General features: G+C 32.4%; 11 protein-coding genes across 11 annotated transcripts; 5 read left to right on the forward strand and 6 right to left on the reverse strand. All coding sequences in view use genetic code 12, as the record gives it.

The window, feature by feature from the left end:
- Positions 1-40: 40 nt before the first annotated feature.
- Positions 41-1,270, forward strand: DOS2 (Dos2p; the record flags this gene model as incomplete). The annotated part of the gene is made up of 1 exon (XM_049408262.1): positions 41-1,270. One exon carries the CDS (start codon positions 41-43, stop codon positions 1,268-1,270), a length of 1,230 nt encoding a protein of 409 aa, XP_049262420.1.
- Positions 1,271-1,654: 384 nt separating this feature from the next.
- Positions 1,655-3,745, forward strand: SSK1 (mitogen-activated protein kinase kinase kinase; the record flags this gene model as incomplete). Its single annotated transcript, XM_049408263.1, has 1 exon — positions 1,655-3,745. One exon carries the CDS (start codon positions 1,655-1,657, stop codon positions 3,743-3,745), a length of 2,091 nt encoding a protein of 696 aa, XP_049262421.1.
- Positions 3,746-3,961: 216 nt separating this feature from the next.
- J8A68_004317 (RNA-binding protein) lies at positions 3,962-4,315 on the forward strand (the record flags this gene model as incomplete). Its single annotated transcript, XM_049408264.1, has 1 exon — positions 3,962-4,315. One exon carries the CDS (start codon positions 3,962-3,964, stop codon positions 4,313-4,315), a length of 354 nt encoding a protein of 117 aa, XP_049262422.1.
- Positions 4,316-4,535: 220 nt separating this feature from the next.
- Positions 4,536-5,459, forward strand: DDI1 (Ddi1p; the record flags this gene model as incomplete). Its single annotated transcript, XM_049408265.1, has 1 exon — positions 4,536-5,459. One exon carries the CDS (start codon positions 4,536-4,538, stop codon positions 5,457-5,459), a length of 924 nt encoding a protein of 307 aa, XP_049262423.1.
- Positions 5,460-5,630: 171 nt separating this feature from the next.
- On the reverse strand, positions 5,631-6,557 carry J8A68_004319 (uncharacterized protein; the record flags this gene model as incomplete). Its single annotated transcript, XM_049408266.1, has 1 exon — positions 5,631-6,557. The coding sequence occupies one exon, from the start codon at positions 6,555-6,557 to the stop codon at positions 5,631-5,633; it is 927 nt and encodes a 308-aa protein (XP_049262424.1).
- Positions 6,558-6,756: 199 nt separating this feature from the next.
- Positions 6,757-7,686, reverse strand: J8A68_004320 (aldo/keto reductase; the record flags this gene model as incomplete). Its single annotated transcript, XM_049408267.1, has 1 exon — positions 6,757-7,686. One exon carries the CDS (start codon positions 7,684-7,686, stop codon positions 6,757-6,759), a length of 930 nt encoding a protein of 309 aa, XP_049262425.1.
- Positions 7,687-8,150: 464 nt separating this feature from the next.
- GDI1 (Gdi1p) lies at positions 8,151-9,419 on the reverse strand (the record flags this gene model as incomplete). The annotated part of the gene is made up of 1 exon (XM_049408268.1): positions 8,151-9,419. The coding sequence occupies one exon, from the start codon at positions 9,417-9,419 to the stop codon at positions 8,151-8,153; it is 1,269 nt and encodes a 422-aa protein (XP_049262426.1).
- A 557-nt stretch (positions 9,420-9,976) lies between these two features.
- On the reverse strand, positions 9,977-11,398 carry J8A68_004322 (putative Xaa-Pro dipeptidase; the record flags this gene model as incomplete). The annotated part of the gene is made up of 1 exon (XM_049408269.1): positions 9,977-11,398. One exon carries the CDS (start codon positions 11,396-11,398, stop codon positions 9,977-9,979), a length of 1,422 nt encoding a protein of 473 aa, XP_049262427.1.
- An 859-nt stretch (positions 11,399-12,257) lies between these two features.
- J8A68_004323 (proteasome regulatory particle lid subunit) lies at positions 12,258-14,509 on the forward strand (the record flags this gene model as incomplete). Its single annotated transcript, XM_049408270.1, has 3 exons — positions 12,258-12,992; positions 13,178-14,087; positions 14,130-14,509. The coding sequence occupies 3 exons, from the start codon at positions 12,258-12,260 to the stop codon at positions 14,507-14,509; spliced, it is 2,025 nt and encodes a 674-aa protein (XP_049262428.1).
- Positions 14,510-14,517: 8 nt separating this feature from the next.
- Positions 14,518-15,420, reverse strand: SAM35 (SAM complex subunit; the record flags this gene model as incomplete). The annotated part of the gene is made up of 1 exon (XM_049408271.1): positions 14,518-15,420. The coding sequence occupies one exon, from the start codon at positions 15,418-15,420 to the stop codon at positions 14,518-14,520; it is 903 nt and encodes a 300-aa protein (XP_049262429.1).
- A 204-nt stretch (positions 15,421-15,624) lies between these two features.
- On the reverse strand, positions 15,625-16,350 carry J8A68_004325 (polyamine acetyltransferase; the record flags this gene model as incomplete). The annotated part of the gene is made up of 1 exon (XM_049408273.1): positions 15,625-16,350. The coding sequence occupies one exon, from the start codon at positions 16,348-16,350 to the stop codon at positions 15,625-15,627; it is 726 nt and encodes a 241-aa protein (XP_049262430.1).
- Between the last annotated feature and the right edge of the window lie 97 nt (positions 16,351-16,447).

Consider the following 16,447-nt stretch of genomic DNA (forward strand, 5'->3'; position numbering starts at 1 on the left):
CACCAACACAAGCTCCAGTCATACAAGATACAATTCAAATATGGACATATTAGATCCAGTTACAAAGGAGAGTATTCCCACTCCATCACCAAATCCACAATCTAAACAAGAAGACCCCTCTTCTACAATTGACCCAGTTGATACAACAACCATCGACGATGAAACATCTAAACTAAATTCTAAAACTGAAGAAACGATGGAAAAGCTTGAACAAGAAATAGAACATGCTTATGAATCAATTGAACATAAATTCCAAGATCTTTGGTCAATTGCATCCAATAATCTTCAAGAAAGATATAATCTTGAAGAACATAAAAAGAACTTAATTAATCAATTAAATTCAACTAAAGAAGGATTAAATTCAAAAGCTGCTAATATTAATATACTGGAGAATTTAAAATCAATTGAAGATCAAGTTAGGAATTTGAATTTAAAAGATATTCAATCAACTGATATTGTTAATAAAGCAAATACTGCTTTAGATTTTGTTGATTCTAAATTAGAAGCTATTGAAAATCAAGCTGGGAAATATTTTAGTAGTTTTGGTTCATTCTTTTCCAATGTCATATCTATCAACCCAGGATCATCATCATCATCATCATCATCTGCGCAAGAAATTGAAACAGCAAGAGCTTCTCAAGATAACGAAGATGAGAAGGTCTTATTTAATTCCAATTTAAATAATTATAACAATTACGGTACTACTCGGTATGATAATGATTTATTTAAGTTACATACAACTCAACAAAGTTTTCTTAATCTGGAATTAGATACTGAAGAAGATTTCCATAATTTTAATGTTGACGATAAAACAAATGAGATTTCTAATTTATTAGAGAAATATCCAAGTACATTAAAGAAAACTATGAATGAATTGGTACCAGTTCAATTATCATATACTGTATTTTGGTATAGATATTTTAAACAAGAAGCCCATTTGAAGGAATTGGAAGAAAAGAGACAACAATTGTTGCAAAGAGATCATTCTAAGGATACCAAGACAGATGAGGATGAATTCACTTGGAGTGACGATGATGATGAAGAGGAAACTGATGAAGTAGAAGAACTGGAGACTGAGAAACTGAAGGAAAAGTCAAAGGCAAAGCCCAAGTCAACACCTATCGAAGTAGAACCTACAGAAACCCGAGACAAGACTCCACCAACCAAAGCCTTGCCTGAAGAAGACTCAAAGAAGACTCCTCCTAGCAAAGGATCAACTGAAGAAGAGCGAGAAACTGCAGACGAAGATGAAGATGATGATTGGGAATAGTGATTTATAGCTTCTTAAGTGAGTAAAGTATGAATAATTAATTATGGTATAAAAGTACACGACCCGTAATCTCTCTGTTCTCTCTTATATACACTCCCAATGATACACTCTGTCCCGCCTTTCCATTTTGACAAGATTTTTAAACTTAACGGACTTTTACAAAACAAACAATCTTCTCCTTCCAATCTACGCCTCCCTCTGCCCCCTCGTAGCTCCCATTGTTATTGAATATATTGTTTTATAAGTCTCTTTCTTCCCAACAATAACACAAAGAAAGCAAGGCACACAAACTTATTTTCCATACATTTTGTTTCTTTACTCAACCGAAACAACCAACTGGAGACACGTAACAGGGAATAAGGTAAATATTGACTGACAGAGAACATGAGTCAATTTGCACATGTTGGAACAAATCGTACAACAATAAGTAACATACCCAAAGCAATAACTACAAACACGTTTCCAAATATTCCTAATAGTTTTTCAAATTCTCATAAACGTAAGACTCCCAATTTAACTGAAATAATTATACCCAAAGGAGAATCATTCACTGAAAATAAAGTATCAACCCCAACTACATCAACAGGAGTCGGAACATCAGCACCTCCACCTACAAGTATAACACCAGGACACATGTCATATTCTGCAACGCTACCAGATACTAGAAGAGTTTGGGTCAAGAGACTCAATGGAACCCCTACTACTGTAATAACCCATTCCACTGATTTGATTGATGATTTGAAATTATTAATTATTGAAAAATATCCCAATTCAATTGGAAGATATTTCGACGTGGCTGATATATCAATTAGAATAGAAATATCAAATGTAATGATGATGGCATCACCAGTTTCAACTACTCCAAACAAGAAGAATTATACTTCACATCATCGTCGTCAAGAATCTATGCAACAGTTTGTTACTCTTGAACCGGATCAATCGGTTTGGACTACATTGGATCAATATTTCCCCATGGGAATGAATATGGCAGATGCTTTGATTGTGGAAACACCAAATTCACCATTTGAAAATCAGGAGATACGATATTCTGATTCACAATATACAACTTCTAATGAAATACCGCCCCAGAATCAAATAAACCCACAAAGAACTTCTTCTCGTCACGGAAGCTTGGTTGGAGGACCACAGATTCAAGTACAAAAATCACAAAGCCGAAACCCAAGCCTAAGTCAACCCCAACCCATTGCTGCATCACCATCATTAGTGACGAAATCATTTTATAACCAACAACTACAACAGCAACAGCAGCAGCAACAGAACTTCCCCCAACTACAGCAGCATCAACCACAAGCTAGACATTATATCTCTACTAAATCAAGCTATCCAGGTAACACCCTAAAAGACCGGTCGGTGTCTCCTATATTTACAAACTTAGGAACATCTTCGAAAAAGGAATCACCTGGTGCATATCATAGAAGGTCTCAATCGAGCCCTGTCCTGAGTCCAAATTCACAATTTGCAAATGCTAATCCCCAAGCGGTATTATTATTACCTAAGAATTTCTCATTAACTGGTGGAACTAGTTTAACTGCGAAAAAGAGACATTCACTTGATGGTTCAAGTTTTGATAATAGTCCAACTAGTGATAGTTTTGGTGATTTGTCGGGTCTGAATGAAAAGAAGTCCGAGAGGGAACATCAGGATAAAACGAAAGATAAGCTGGGTGAAAATGAAGATAAGAAACAAGAAGAAGGATCTAAGACTAATGGTGGGGAGAAGATAAATAAAGAAAAGGAAACGAAAGTAATCCCAACCAAATCACCAACACCATCTCGAGCAAATAGTCAAGATAAGGTAAAGACACTTAAGAAATCATCCAAGTCTGAAGGAGAGAAAAGATTAGCTCTTCAACAACAAACATCTGGACCCAATAAGATGGGGACATCTCCAACTGATAAAGTCTTACCTTCAATTTCAGTATTAGTTGTAGAAGATAATGCCATTAATCAAGCAATTTTAGGGGCATTTTTAAGAAAACGAAAGATTCATTATGAAATTGCCAAGAATGGACAAGAAGCAATAGATAAATGGAGACAAGGTGGATTCCATTTGGTATTAATGGATATTCAATTACCAGTTAAATCAGGAATTGAAGTTACAAAAGAAATTAGATATCTTGAGAAATTAAATAAAATTGGAGTATTTGATGAATATGAAAATGAATTTAAAAATGATAAGAAAATTGAATTAAAACCACAAGAGAAATTAGATTTGTCAATATTTAGATCTCCTGTTATTATTGTGGCATTAACTGCAAGTTCTAATTCGAATGATCGTAAGAATGCTTTAACTGCTGGATGTAATGATTATTTAACTAAACCAGTTAATTTAGTTTGGTTACAAAATAAGATAACTGAATGGGGATGTATGCAAGCATTAATTGACTTTGATGGTTGGAAGAATAAGAGTTCAAGATTACTCATCAAGAATATTGTTAATACTAATAAGAAGTAGTTAGACCGGTAGTCTGTAGTAGAGAGTCTATAATCAGTAGATAGTCCATAGTAATGATAATTAGGTAGTGTCTGGGATGAAAATTTACAGCGCAAAAAAAAATTCATTGCGACTGTTTGCTCTACCAACAAAGAAGACCAACTCGGATTAAACCATCAAGGGGATTATAATTGTATACATAGTAAGCATCTATATATATAAATATATTAATAGACAATGTCTGAAGGATCTGAATCTAATGTTACTCCACAACCACAGGTAGCAGAACAACCACCAGTATCGATAGAAGCTACTCCAGAAGTAGTTGATATTGAACCAGCAACTGCTGTATTACCATTAGAAATTATTGATAGATCAGTTGGAAATAAAGTACGAGTGTTAATGACAAGTGATAAAGAATTCTATGGTACTTTAATAGGATTTGATGATTATGTAAATATGGTTTTACAAGATGTAATTGAAACTGATAATACTAATGGAACAAGTACTACTCCTGTGAAAAAGATGTTATTAAATGGAGGTCACATTGCTATGATTATTCCTGATGTACCTGATGTTCTTGTTGTTTAGATAGGGAAAGCTGTCTTGTATAGACTATTTACAAATATAATGAAATAACTTGGTGTATTATTTATAACTAGCCATTCCTATGCCCTGGGCATGATTATGTAATCAATGGGTTTCTTATTTTTCGCCATTTTGCCCCCAATATAAGAATTACCAGACTCACACTCTCTCGCTTTCCCTCCTTCTCTCTCTCAACTTATAAGCTAAAACACACACAGTAACCATGCTATTAACTATTTCACTTGAATTCACTGGAGATATAATTTCAGTTGATGTACCTGAATCACTTTCACTTGAAGATTTTAAAGCTTATTTACAAGCAGAAACTGGAATTGAACCAAATGATCAAACATTAAGATTTGATGGCAAAATATTAACAACAAATCAATCTTTAACCGAATTGGGGTTAAAAGAAGGTGAATTATTGTTGTTGACAAAGAAGCAACATCAGCAACAACCAGCACCTCAACAGCAGCAACCGCAAGCTGGAAGCTCACTGGCAATGGATCCCAACAATCCAGAAGCTATAGCCAATCAACGAATTGAATTAATGAGACAACAATTTTTAAATGACCCAAGTTTAAATGAACAAATCAGATTGACGCAACCGGATTTCCATCGTGCATTGTCCAACCCAACAGAATTTAGAAACTTGGTAATTCAACAAGCGAATGAAAACTTTAGTCAACAACAAAAAACTCAAGATGAAATTAGAAGATTACAAGAAGACCCCGATGATCCGGAAAATCAAGCAAGAATACTAGAATTAATTAGACAAGAACAAATTGAAGAAAATATGAAATTGGCTTGGGAAGTTACTCCTGAAAGTTTCACTACTGTAACCATGCTTTATATTAAATTGAAAATTAATGGAGTTGAAGTTGTAGCCTTGGTTGATTCAGGAGCTAATAATAGTACCATTAGTCACGAGTTGGCTGAAAAGACAGGAATATCAAGATTAATTGATAAACGATTCCAAGGGAAAGCTATAGGTGTTGGTTCTCAAGAAATTGGAGGTAAAATCCATAGTGTACCTATCAATATTGGAGATTCAGATATTGATTTACCTAGTTCATTCCTTGTAGTTGATACTTCGGTTGGTATATTATTTGGATTGGATATGTTACGTAGACATACTACATATTAACTAAACCTCTCTCTAGAAAACTAACAACCATTTGTATAACTTCGGAAGTTTCTTACTGAGTCGGAAATTCCCAAACATACCACTTCAGATCTTTTTGAACGAAAGCAATAAGGTGACCAATTAAATCTAACTTTGGAGTGGAATATTGTGTATTATTGACTACGTAATATATTAGAAAAGACCATTAAAATAAACTTGATAAGGAGTCTTGGACCCAGCGGAATCAATTTGTTCAATATCTTCACGAGCAATTGTAAAATCATAAATGTCTATAAATTCCAGTAATCTTGCTTGTTTGGATGATGTAGTTATTGGTAATATGCCCTTCTCCAAACAATAACGAAGCAAGAGTTGTGCCTTTGTTTTCTTGTATTTCCCTTCTAAACTCAGCAACAAATGTTGCATTATTGGATTCCCGTCCCCCACTTTAACTAAGGGAGTTAACGGACTATAAGCTTGTACTTGGATATTATTCTCTTGACAAAACTTAACAATACCAGGTGATTGATTTTGTAAACATGCATGGAACTCAATTTGATTAATTGCAGGATAGAATTCTTTTCCTCCGAGATTATCACTTATTGCCATCAATTGTTGTAGTTGTTGTACATTACAATTTGATACTCCAATATATCTAACTTTACCTGATTTCTTGATTTGAATAAACTCTTCCCAAAGTGAAGCTAAAGTATATTTCTTTGTGGATTGGCTAGGATGAAAGAATGGGTGATGAATCAATAACGAATCAATATAATCAGTATCAAACTCTTTCAAAGTATCATTAATAAAATCAGTTGGTGTGAAATATTTCTTTTGAACCATTGAAGAATGTACGGAATATTTCGTACTTATCCAAAGGTTGTCTCTCGAGATTCCAGATTCTTTTAACACCCTACCAACTTCCTGATGAGTCAAATAAATTTCAGCAGTATCTATATGATTATATCCTGCTTCTTTTACAGCATAGTTTAAGATCTTGACGATTTCATCCAGTTTTTCTTTATCATCAGGATTGGAACGTTTTAAGTTCTTGACTGCAGTTCCTGTGCCTAAACCAATGGTGATTGGACTTCCTGACACCGTTGAGAATTGTTTCATTTGGATGCGGTTTAAGATTGACTTAATCATAATCAACCTGTCAAGTGTGAAATATGACACTTAAAGTTTTGATTTGACAGGCTCGGGATTTTACCCCGAGATTGCGCGAACGGATTTACGCATTAAGTGACGGAAATGTATTCCGAAAGGTTTAAATAAATATAAAGTTATTGATTATCTACAAATACGGTCTAGAAAACTATAAATTTTCAAATTCAACATCGAAGAAAGCTCTATAAGAAGACTTAGCTCCAATTGTATCAATAGCGGTTGTTTCATCTTTAGTTAATTCGAAATCAAATAAGTCTAAGGATTGACGAATTCTTTGCTCTTGACAAGATGTTGTGATTGGTATAATACCCTTTTGTAAAGTATATCTCAATAATAATTGTGCAGGAGTCTTGTTGTATTTGGCACCGATTTCCTTCAAGTATTTGACTAATTCTGGAGCTTCAGTTCTTGATAATGGAGCTAATGGACTATAAGCTTCAACTTGAATATTATTTTCTTGACAAAATTTAACAATATCGGGAGATTGGTTTTGTAAGAACGGATGGAATTCAATTTGATTAACAACTGGTAAGAATTCTTCTGATTCACTAATAGCTAAGATTCTCTTTAAATGAACTTTAGCAAAGTTGGAAACACCAATAAATCTAACTTTTCCTTGTTTCTTAGCCTCAATTAATTCCTTCCAAGCACTTTCAATTGTAACACCACCTGTCATTTCTTCAGTGAAGAATGGTTGATGAATAAGGAAGAAATCAACATATGGAGTATCTAATTCTTTTAATGCCTTATTGAGAGATTCAGTTGGACTAGTACTAGGAGCATTAATGCCTCTATAACCAGGACAATATTTAGTAGTTATCCAAAGATCTTCTCTTGGGATTCCTGCTTGTTTAATAGCAGCACCAACTTCTTTATGAGTATTGTAAACTTCAGCTGTATCAATATGTCTAAATCCTAAATTTAATGATCTTAAAACTTGGTCAACTAATTCAGGATTAACAGAATCATCAGAGAGGTCCTTCTTCCATTTGGTACCGGTACCGGTACCAATAGTAATATCCTTACCTGATTTGGTTTGAAAAGTTCTAGTGAATGTTACTGGATGAGAAATTGTCATAGTTGCTTTACTTGATGAATGGTGGAAAGTTTTGAATCCAAAAGAATGAGATTTCAAGAAAAGCTAAGAGATAAGAAATAAATCTGAAATAAGATTCGTTATCGATAATTCTGAGAACAATCAATCATTGACATTTTAATAATCAAGAAAATTGTGTGCCCTTCCCTTGTGCCGTATGAATCAATCAAAGGCTCTCGGGGAAAAGTTTTCTTTCTATGGCATTCTATATGTGAATCGAAAAAAAAAATAATTGGATCGGTAAATAACGGATAATTTTTCAACCGAATTTTTGCCGAGATGGAGTTTTAGAAATACGATGTATGGTATTGATTAACAAACACTAGTATATAAAGGAAACTAATAAAATGGGTATATGAAATAACTCACAATCCTTGAAGAGCTTCTTCTTCCTCAGCAGTAAGCGAGAAAACATTAACATTACCAAATGGTCATTAAGATTTCATCTATAGAAATTGTACATCAGTAGTAGATTCAAAATGAGATGATGCATCATAACTCTTGGAAATATAAATACCACTCTTAGTACCATCATTTATAGGTTCATATAATTCAGCAATTCCCATAAGAGTATCTATTCTAGGACCCAATAATTTAAGTGCAGGTTCTAATTCAATATGTGGAGTATCAGTTTCAATGATAGTAGAAACAATTGCAAGATAATAACCCTTTGGAACAACACAATGAACATCAGATAAAACAGCAACATAAATATCATGTTTTCTACCAACTTGATTTTGTGGAATGATTAATTGTAAAGAATCTAAATCAATACCTGGAACTGGATGATCCATAATACAAATTGCTCTAATAACTTTTTCTCCAACTTTCTTAACTTGATCTGGGAAATAGGTTGGGTCAGCAATTACAATTGGTGCTCTGGCGGTACCTTCTTTAGTTTTAACACCAGCAAATTTCTTATCTTCTCCTTCGCCTTCGTATAAAACTTCATCAATTGGAGTATCTAACATATAAGTACCACCATAAATTGCTGATAATCTAGCAAAACCTTGTGGTAATTCACCTAATCCATACAATGGATAAATATAAGGAGATTTTCCATATTTAGCAACCGATTGAACATACAAGATAATTCTCTCATAAGTTGGACGTGCAACTTCATTCAAATAATCATCCGTATGCCAAAGAGCCATGGCATGACCAATGAAATCTTTAGTGCCATTTTCTAAACCAAAATAAGTATATATTTCATTCATGGTATTTTTATCTAAATCAAACCCTTGATGAGTTGAAACAACATCCTCATCATAATTTTGAATAAATTCTAAGAAACGTTTCATTCTTCTCTTTTCAAAAATACCCATTAATGAAGATCTAACAGCTTCCATTTCATTAGCAGGAACTTTAGCAATACGACCATTTCTATAAACATAACTTCCAGCAATGAGTTTAAATTCAATATAACGAGTGACGTCAGTATGAACTAAAATATTGGTTAATTCACCATTTGCCATTAAGAATTTAGGAATTAAATCAACACACCAATCTCTATCTCTACCCTTTAATTCCGGCTTTTGAGCAGAAGGTTTGAATTTTGAATATAATTGAGAAAAGTTTAATGAAGCAGATTCACCACCATAGAAGTCTTGACGATCTATATGTAATACTTTTTTACCTTCAACTGATAAGATACCTGATAAAACACATTCAGTTAAACCAGTACCTAAAACAATAACATCATAATTTTCATCCATTGTAGCAATTGTGTGAGTCTCTTCTGTAATTGTTGTAATTGGATATATCAATTGTACTACCAAATTAATTGATTGATATAACAATTGTGTGGTTGAATAAATTCAGTGGTTGACAATTGAAGATGAATGAAATTTCTCAAATGCCATTTCTTCCCCCCCGCCAAGTGGCAGCCCTGAGTTTAACGACAAACAAACAAATTTAAAATCAATTGCGACATATGTCTCATTTTGGAAATGTCGTAGCTTGGCCGTTGCAACCACATGGCTATCAAGGTAATAGGAGCTTGCGAGACAAAGCTCACAAGCTGAAGAGACCCTTCAACTGAGTTATAAATTCGTTGAGGGAAGCATTTATAAGAGCATCCATTTGAAATTGAATTTACAAAATTTTCGAAATAGAAAACCTGTAGAAGCTTACCTTGGAGCATAGTAGATCTAGCGTGAACTGACCTACCTCGAAAGAGAAGGGAGGTCTGCCTAGATCTTAGAAATAACAGCTACTTCCTGAGCCATATAAAAATCTTTTCTTTGTATAAATTCCCTATATAAAAATCTACTTAAATAACATTATGGAAACCTTCGGTACCCTTAGCAAGACCTGCCTTAACAATCTTACTAATCTCTTGAGGATTCTTGGTAATTTCTGTAAATATTTCATATCCATTCTCAGTAATTAAAACATCATCTTCAATTCTTACACCTCCAACGTACCAATATTTATCCAATACATCTTTGTTAATATACTTTGCCTTTTCTGGGTTGTTTAATACATCTTCTAATAAGAATGGAGAGAAATAACATCCTGGTTCATTGGTAACAACCATACCTGGTTCCAATTTTCTTCTGATTCTTAAATAACATAATAAAGGATCTGGGTCAGAATAATTAGCATATCCACCAACATCATGAGTATCCATACCTAATAAATGACCTAAACCATGAGGGAAGAAACGAGAAGAAGCTTTTGCTTCAAATAATTCTTTCGCAGAATATTCAGATTTGAAAATACCTAATTCAAGAAATCCTTCAATTAATACTTGATGAGCTTTCAAATGAAGATCTTCCCAATTTGCTCCTGGTTTCATTAATTCATAAGCAGCAGTTTGCATCTTTAATACAAGATTATAAATATCTAAATGTTCTTTAGTCCAATCACCATTGATTGGGAAACATCTAGTCACATCACTGGCATAACATTCCCATTCGGCACCTGCATCAATCAATACAGATTTTTTATCAGGAGTAATATCACCATCATTCTTAACCCAATGTAAAGTAGAACAAGTTTCTCCACTACAACAAATTGGATCATAACTTTGATTCTTTGCTCCTTGTCTTAAAGCATGATACATAAATTCGGCATGAATATGAGTTTCTTGAGTTTCAATAGGTAAGGCTGACATAACTGCAAAATGACAATTATCAGTAATCTTAGCAGCATGTTTCATTAATTCAATTTCATAAGAATCTTTGATAAGACGAGATTCATCAAGGGCATAAAAGAAATCTTCATCACTTTCAATCAAAAATTCTTGATATTTATTATTAAATTGATTAACATCAGTTGTGAATGCTTTTCTTCCAAATTGTTTTAAATCTTGTTCAAGTTCTGCAACATATTTAACTTCATCAACATCGAATTTCTTTTGAGCATCTTCTAATGATAATGGTAAACCGGACCACATGATATCTTCTTTATCGATATTTGGTAAATAAAGAGTAAGAACTTCTTTGGTGGAATTGTAAACAACATGAGATCCAGGAATATTACATCCTGATAAATAATAAAAGTATCTATTTTGTCTAATTGGTTTAGTTTGATCACAATATTTGTAAAGTTCATAATCTTCCCCACTGATGAAGAATACTGAATCTTTAGCCTTGGATGAGTTCTTCTTTATGAGATGATCATACACATTTTTTGCATGTTGTTTGGCAGGATATTTCTTGCCAATTAATGATTGTGGACCATCGGACATCTTTGGAGTTCTTATTTGTGAATGGAAAGAATAGTTTGATTTGAGGATAATAAATATGGGGAAATTATCACCTATTTATAAAAGATAATAATTAGATGGCTTTTCATGTTACAATTTGGCCATTGATTGGTACGGCATTGTTTAAATTTTTGATGCCTTGAAACGCGATTGGTAGCACCATCTTGTGGGTTCGTTATTGATTGTGAGATTTTTAAACTTTGCACCCAATTATGCCCTTATCTGAAACCTTATTTATGAGTGCGTCTTGGAGTAGGATGACGTATGATCAGAACAAGAAGGTTAATTCTTGGTTGAGTCAATCTTACATTGTTTTGTGTTTAGATATTGGTGTGGAAAGCTGGATCAGAGCACTTTGGGTAAAAATTTCACGTAAATTTGGAGTAACACAATTATGCAAGATATATTTCTATTTGATTAATATTGGCTGGATTCGTAAAACGATAAGCGGTAAATTAACCTTTCCATATTCTTCTTACCTTTTAATATCTAAGTTTCACCACTCCTTAAATGGGATCCTGTAAAAAATGTGTCGAATAATAAATCCATTGTCGTAAATGTTTTCAAAAAAGACATTAGTCACATGACTAATTTTCAAACCCACCAAAAAAAACAGATTTGGGAAATGAAAAATTGTTGCCACTAAAATTGACAGTATCTTTTAGTTTTCAATTCGAATCAATTCACATAAAATACATACACATACAAACCGACTATGGAAAGATTACAGAGACTTTTGGGATCAGGTCGTCCTAATCCTCCTCGTCGAGGTGGTGTTTCACTACCTGGTCGTTAACTATTACCTGAAACAGTATATATATCATCATTAGCATTATTAAAGATGTTAAAACATGGAAGAGCAGGGGTTCCAATGGAAGTTATGGGATTAATGTTGGGAGAATTTGTTGATGAATTTACCATTCATGTATTTGATGTGTTTGCTATGCCACAATCAGGAACTGGTGTATCTGTTGAAGCTGTTGATGATGTTTTTCAAACTAAAATGATGGATATGTTAAGACAAACAGGTAGAGATCAAATGGTTGTTGGATGGTATCATTCCCATCCTGGTTTTGGATGTTGGTTATCTTCAGTTGATGTTAATACTCAACAATCATTTGAACAATTGAATAAACGTGCAGTTGCTGTGGTTATAGATCCAATTCAATCAGTTAAAGGGAAAGTTGTAATTGATGCGTTTAGAACAATTGATACTACTACATTAATGATGGGACAAGAACCTCGTCAATCAACATCTAATGTTGGACATTTGAATAAACCTTCAATTCAAGCATTAATTCATGGATTAAATCGTCATTATTATTCATTAAATATTGATTATCATAAAACATCATATGAAACTAATATGTTATTGAATTTACATAAAAAGAATTGGCAATCAGGATTAAAATTAATTGATTATGATCATAAAGAATGTGAAAATTTACAAAATACTCAACAAATGGTTAAAATTGCTAAATTATATCATCAACGAGTTCAAGAAGAAAAAGAATTAACTGAAGATCAATTAAAAACAAGATATGTTGGTAAACAAGATCCAAAGAAACATTTATCAGTATGACGACTTTTCAATTATCTACTGTTACAAAGTTGAGAAGAATGACCTTTATATGACGCCTTGGCTATTCAATAAGAAGATCCCTCTCTATTCCGTATAGAATGTATAGTACAACCAACCAATAAATGTTCCAATATTTGCGAATCTAGAACAGCCGTATTTTCTTTTTTTTATCTCTCCAGATTCCTTCTTCCTCTTTCTTACATGCAATGACCAATCCATTATCGAAACGAAGAAAGCTCGATTCAAATACTACCGAGTCTTCTATTAATAGAAAATTATTAGATTTTGATTTTGAAAAGATATGTCTGATAACTCTTAATTCAAATAATATTTATTGTTGTTTAAAATGTGGGAAATTTTTCAATGGTAGATCAATCTCATCACCCGCCTATAATCATTCAATTGTTAACCCTGGTCATTCTATATATCTCAATTTAAGTAGTCATAAAGTATATGAATTACCTGAAGATAAACAATGGGATAATGCCAATAGTATTCAAGATATAATTGAATATTTGGATCCGAAATATACAAAAAGAGATATTGAATTATTACCAAGAATATCGTTCGATTTAAATGATAAGAAATATCTTGTTGGATATATTGGATTGAATAATATAAAACATAATGATTATGCTAATGTTGTTATACATTTATTAGCTCATATTCAACCCATTAGGGATTTTTATTTGTTGTTTGATAATAATGATAGCATGGCATCCCCATTAAATAATAAATTGAGTTTATTGATTAAGAAGGTTTGGTCACCTCATCTATTCAAGAGTCATGTTGCTCCATATGAGTTTTTAAATTGTGTATCGGAGATATCGAAGAAGAAATTTACAATTGATGGGAAATCAATTCTGCCCAAAATGTTTCTAACTTGGTTGTTAAATTCATTACATAGCCAATTGATTAAAAAGGAGAGGGCCAAATCCAGTGAGTTAAGCGATGCTTTACAAGGAAGAATCAAGATTTCAACCATTCCTATTGTCTCACAAGAAATCGATTCTCGAATTGAATATACTACCATTGAAAATAAAGCAAAAGAGGTTATACTGAAATTTTGGATGAATAGTTATCTACATGGTAAATTACATAATTTACAAGTTTGACTCTTTTAACTTCAAGTGGATTTACAAGATCTTTTACAGAAATATAATGGAGTGAAACAAACTCAAGTTGGATCAAAAGAAGTTAAAACTTATACTCTTTTGGATCCATTACCACCATATTTAATAATTCTGTATGAAAAGTCAGATGATAAGAGATCTTGTGTAGTCAAATTCAACCCTGATAGTTTGGATATGGGAAGGTATTTATATCCAGTGAAGGATGACATCAAATATAGACTTGTATCTACAATTAAGAAAGATGATTCTAATTGGGCAATTTCACTTCGAATGAATAATGATTCATGGGTGTCTATAAAGGATTTGGAAGTAAAATCTCAAAGTCAAGAATTATTATTCTTAGATGATAATTATATACAAGTATGGCAAATGATATAACAATCTGTCTATTTCATTAGGGTATAACATTGTTTAACAAATTCAGATCTTTGATTTATAACTTGATATAATTTTGTATCTTTGAGAAGATGATCGATAATGCTCATATAACCGGCAACTTTGAATTTTATAATATCTTTCTCTGATGATGATTCATTTGAATCAGATAAGTAATCTATTATTAAATCGAAATTTTTGGAAAATTGGGCTAATTCTTGTTTATAATAATTTGATAAATGTTTCGATTCTAAATGTTGAATTGATGTCCAATTATCAAATAAATATGGATGACGATTTCGGAAAGAATTCCAATGAGGTATTTCATTCAAGAATTCCAATATCTCTGCTTGTTGAATTAGTTTATTGGTTGACTCACCAACTCCAAATATTTGAGTCAAGGTATCATAAGATAAATTTTCAGTCAAGATACATAATAACCAAATATCATAAAATTTAATATCAATTAATTCATTAATTTGTTTAGATTCAAGATTGGTGAAATTATTAATAACAAGCTCATGATTCACAATGTCTAATGTCTTAATATTTCTTTCATTGTCGCTAGTATCTTCTATAAGAATTGGTAATACATTGGTTTTACTTGACATATATGACGTTTTAATTATTCCATTTCTCCAACCAAATGCAGCAGCAAGACCAGTAGGTAATCCCATTTGATTCTTATTAGCCAAAATCAAACTTAAGCCAAGGGAGATTGGATCTGATGGAACTACATGATCATTAATCTTGATGGTATTGAATACACCTAAAGTGAAATGGCCATCTGGGTGTTTTCCCATTCCTCTAAAATAATAAATATCTTGAGGTGATAATAAGGTAGGTTGATCAGTTATAGTTTTCAATGGAACTGAATCAAAGAATGATTTGACTGCTTGAGGTACCTGGAACATTGCAGTAACTACCTAATAACTTTATAGAATATTAGTTTCAAAAGGAATGGTGATATCATTATGGTTTACCAAGTCGATAGTGAGAGCTGGAAAAAAAAAATTAATATTCTACCGAGAGCGGTGATGGTGAGATTGAACAACTAAACTTCGATATTAATTATAATGATACACACTTTTTGTATATATATATATATAGGTAGTCATCTAAAGATCATCAGTTGCAACTAAATCAATTGCCATATCATACCAAATAGATCCACCATGTTTACATTTACTTTCACCTAAATTATTAAAACCAATTTTTTCATAAAATGTAATTAAATCTTTACGAGCTAATAATATAACTTGATCACCTAAATCTTGATTTGATAATTTTTGAATATAATCATGTAATAATAAAGCACCTAAGTTCTTACCTCTCCATTCAGGTTCAATTACAATTGAATGAATACCAATATGTCTTGAACTTTCTACATGACCAGAACCAGGTTTATCAGATGACGGTAATTCCATTGATTCTTCAGTAATTGTATTTGATGCAACTTTGGTGGCAATAATATGTCCAATTAAAGTTTCATTAACAACTGATGATTTACTAGGTAAATCATCATCATCATCGTCTTCAGCGGTAGCAGCATTACCTTCATCTTTGCCATCCTTATTAGTAAGCTGACGTTCTATTTGTTGATTTCGATGTTGTTGTTCTAATTTATCAGCAATTTCAGGTAAATTTATTGCATTATATTTATATTCATATTCTCTAATAAATAATCCTGAACATAATTCTGGACAAACATTTAATCTATATTGAAACTTTTCTGGAGTACAACGTTCATCTTCATTAAAACCTTTATTTTCAAGTTGAATACATTGATCAATATCTTCTATAGTTAATGGTCTTATTGATAAATTAGGGGGGAAGTCTGCCATCTTTAGTTTACAATCTATTTAATTACTGTTTTTATTAATGATAGTTTAATACTTTAAATACGTTCTATCTATGCTAATATTCTATGAACACATTTAA

The sequence above is a fragment of the Hemisphaericaspora subhashii genome (genome assembly GCF_019202705.1).
Source record: "Hemisphaericaspora subhashii strain CBS 10753 chromosome Unknown scaffold23, whole genome shotgun sequence".
In the NCBI taxonomy this organism is placed as follows: domain Eukaryota; kingdom Fungi; phylum Ascomycota; class Pichiomycetes; order Serinales; family Debaryomycetaceae; genus Hemisphaericaspora; species Hemisphaericaspora subhashii.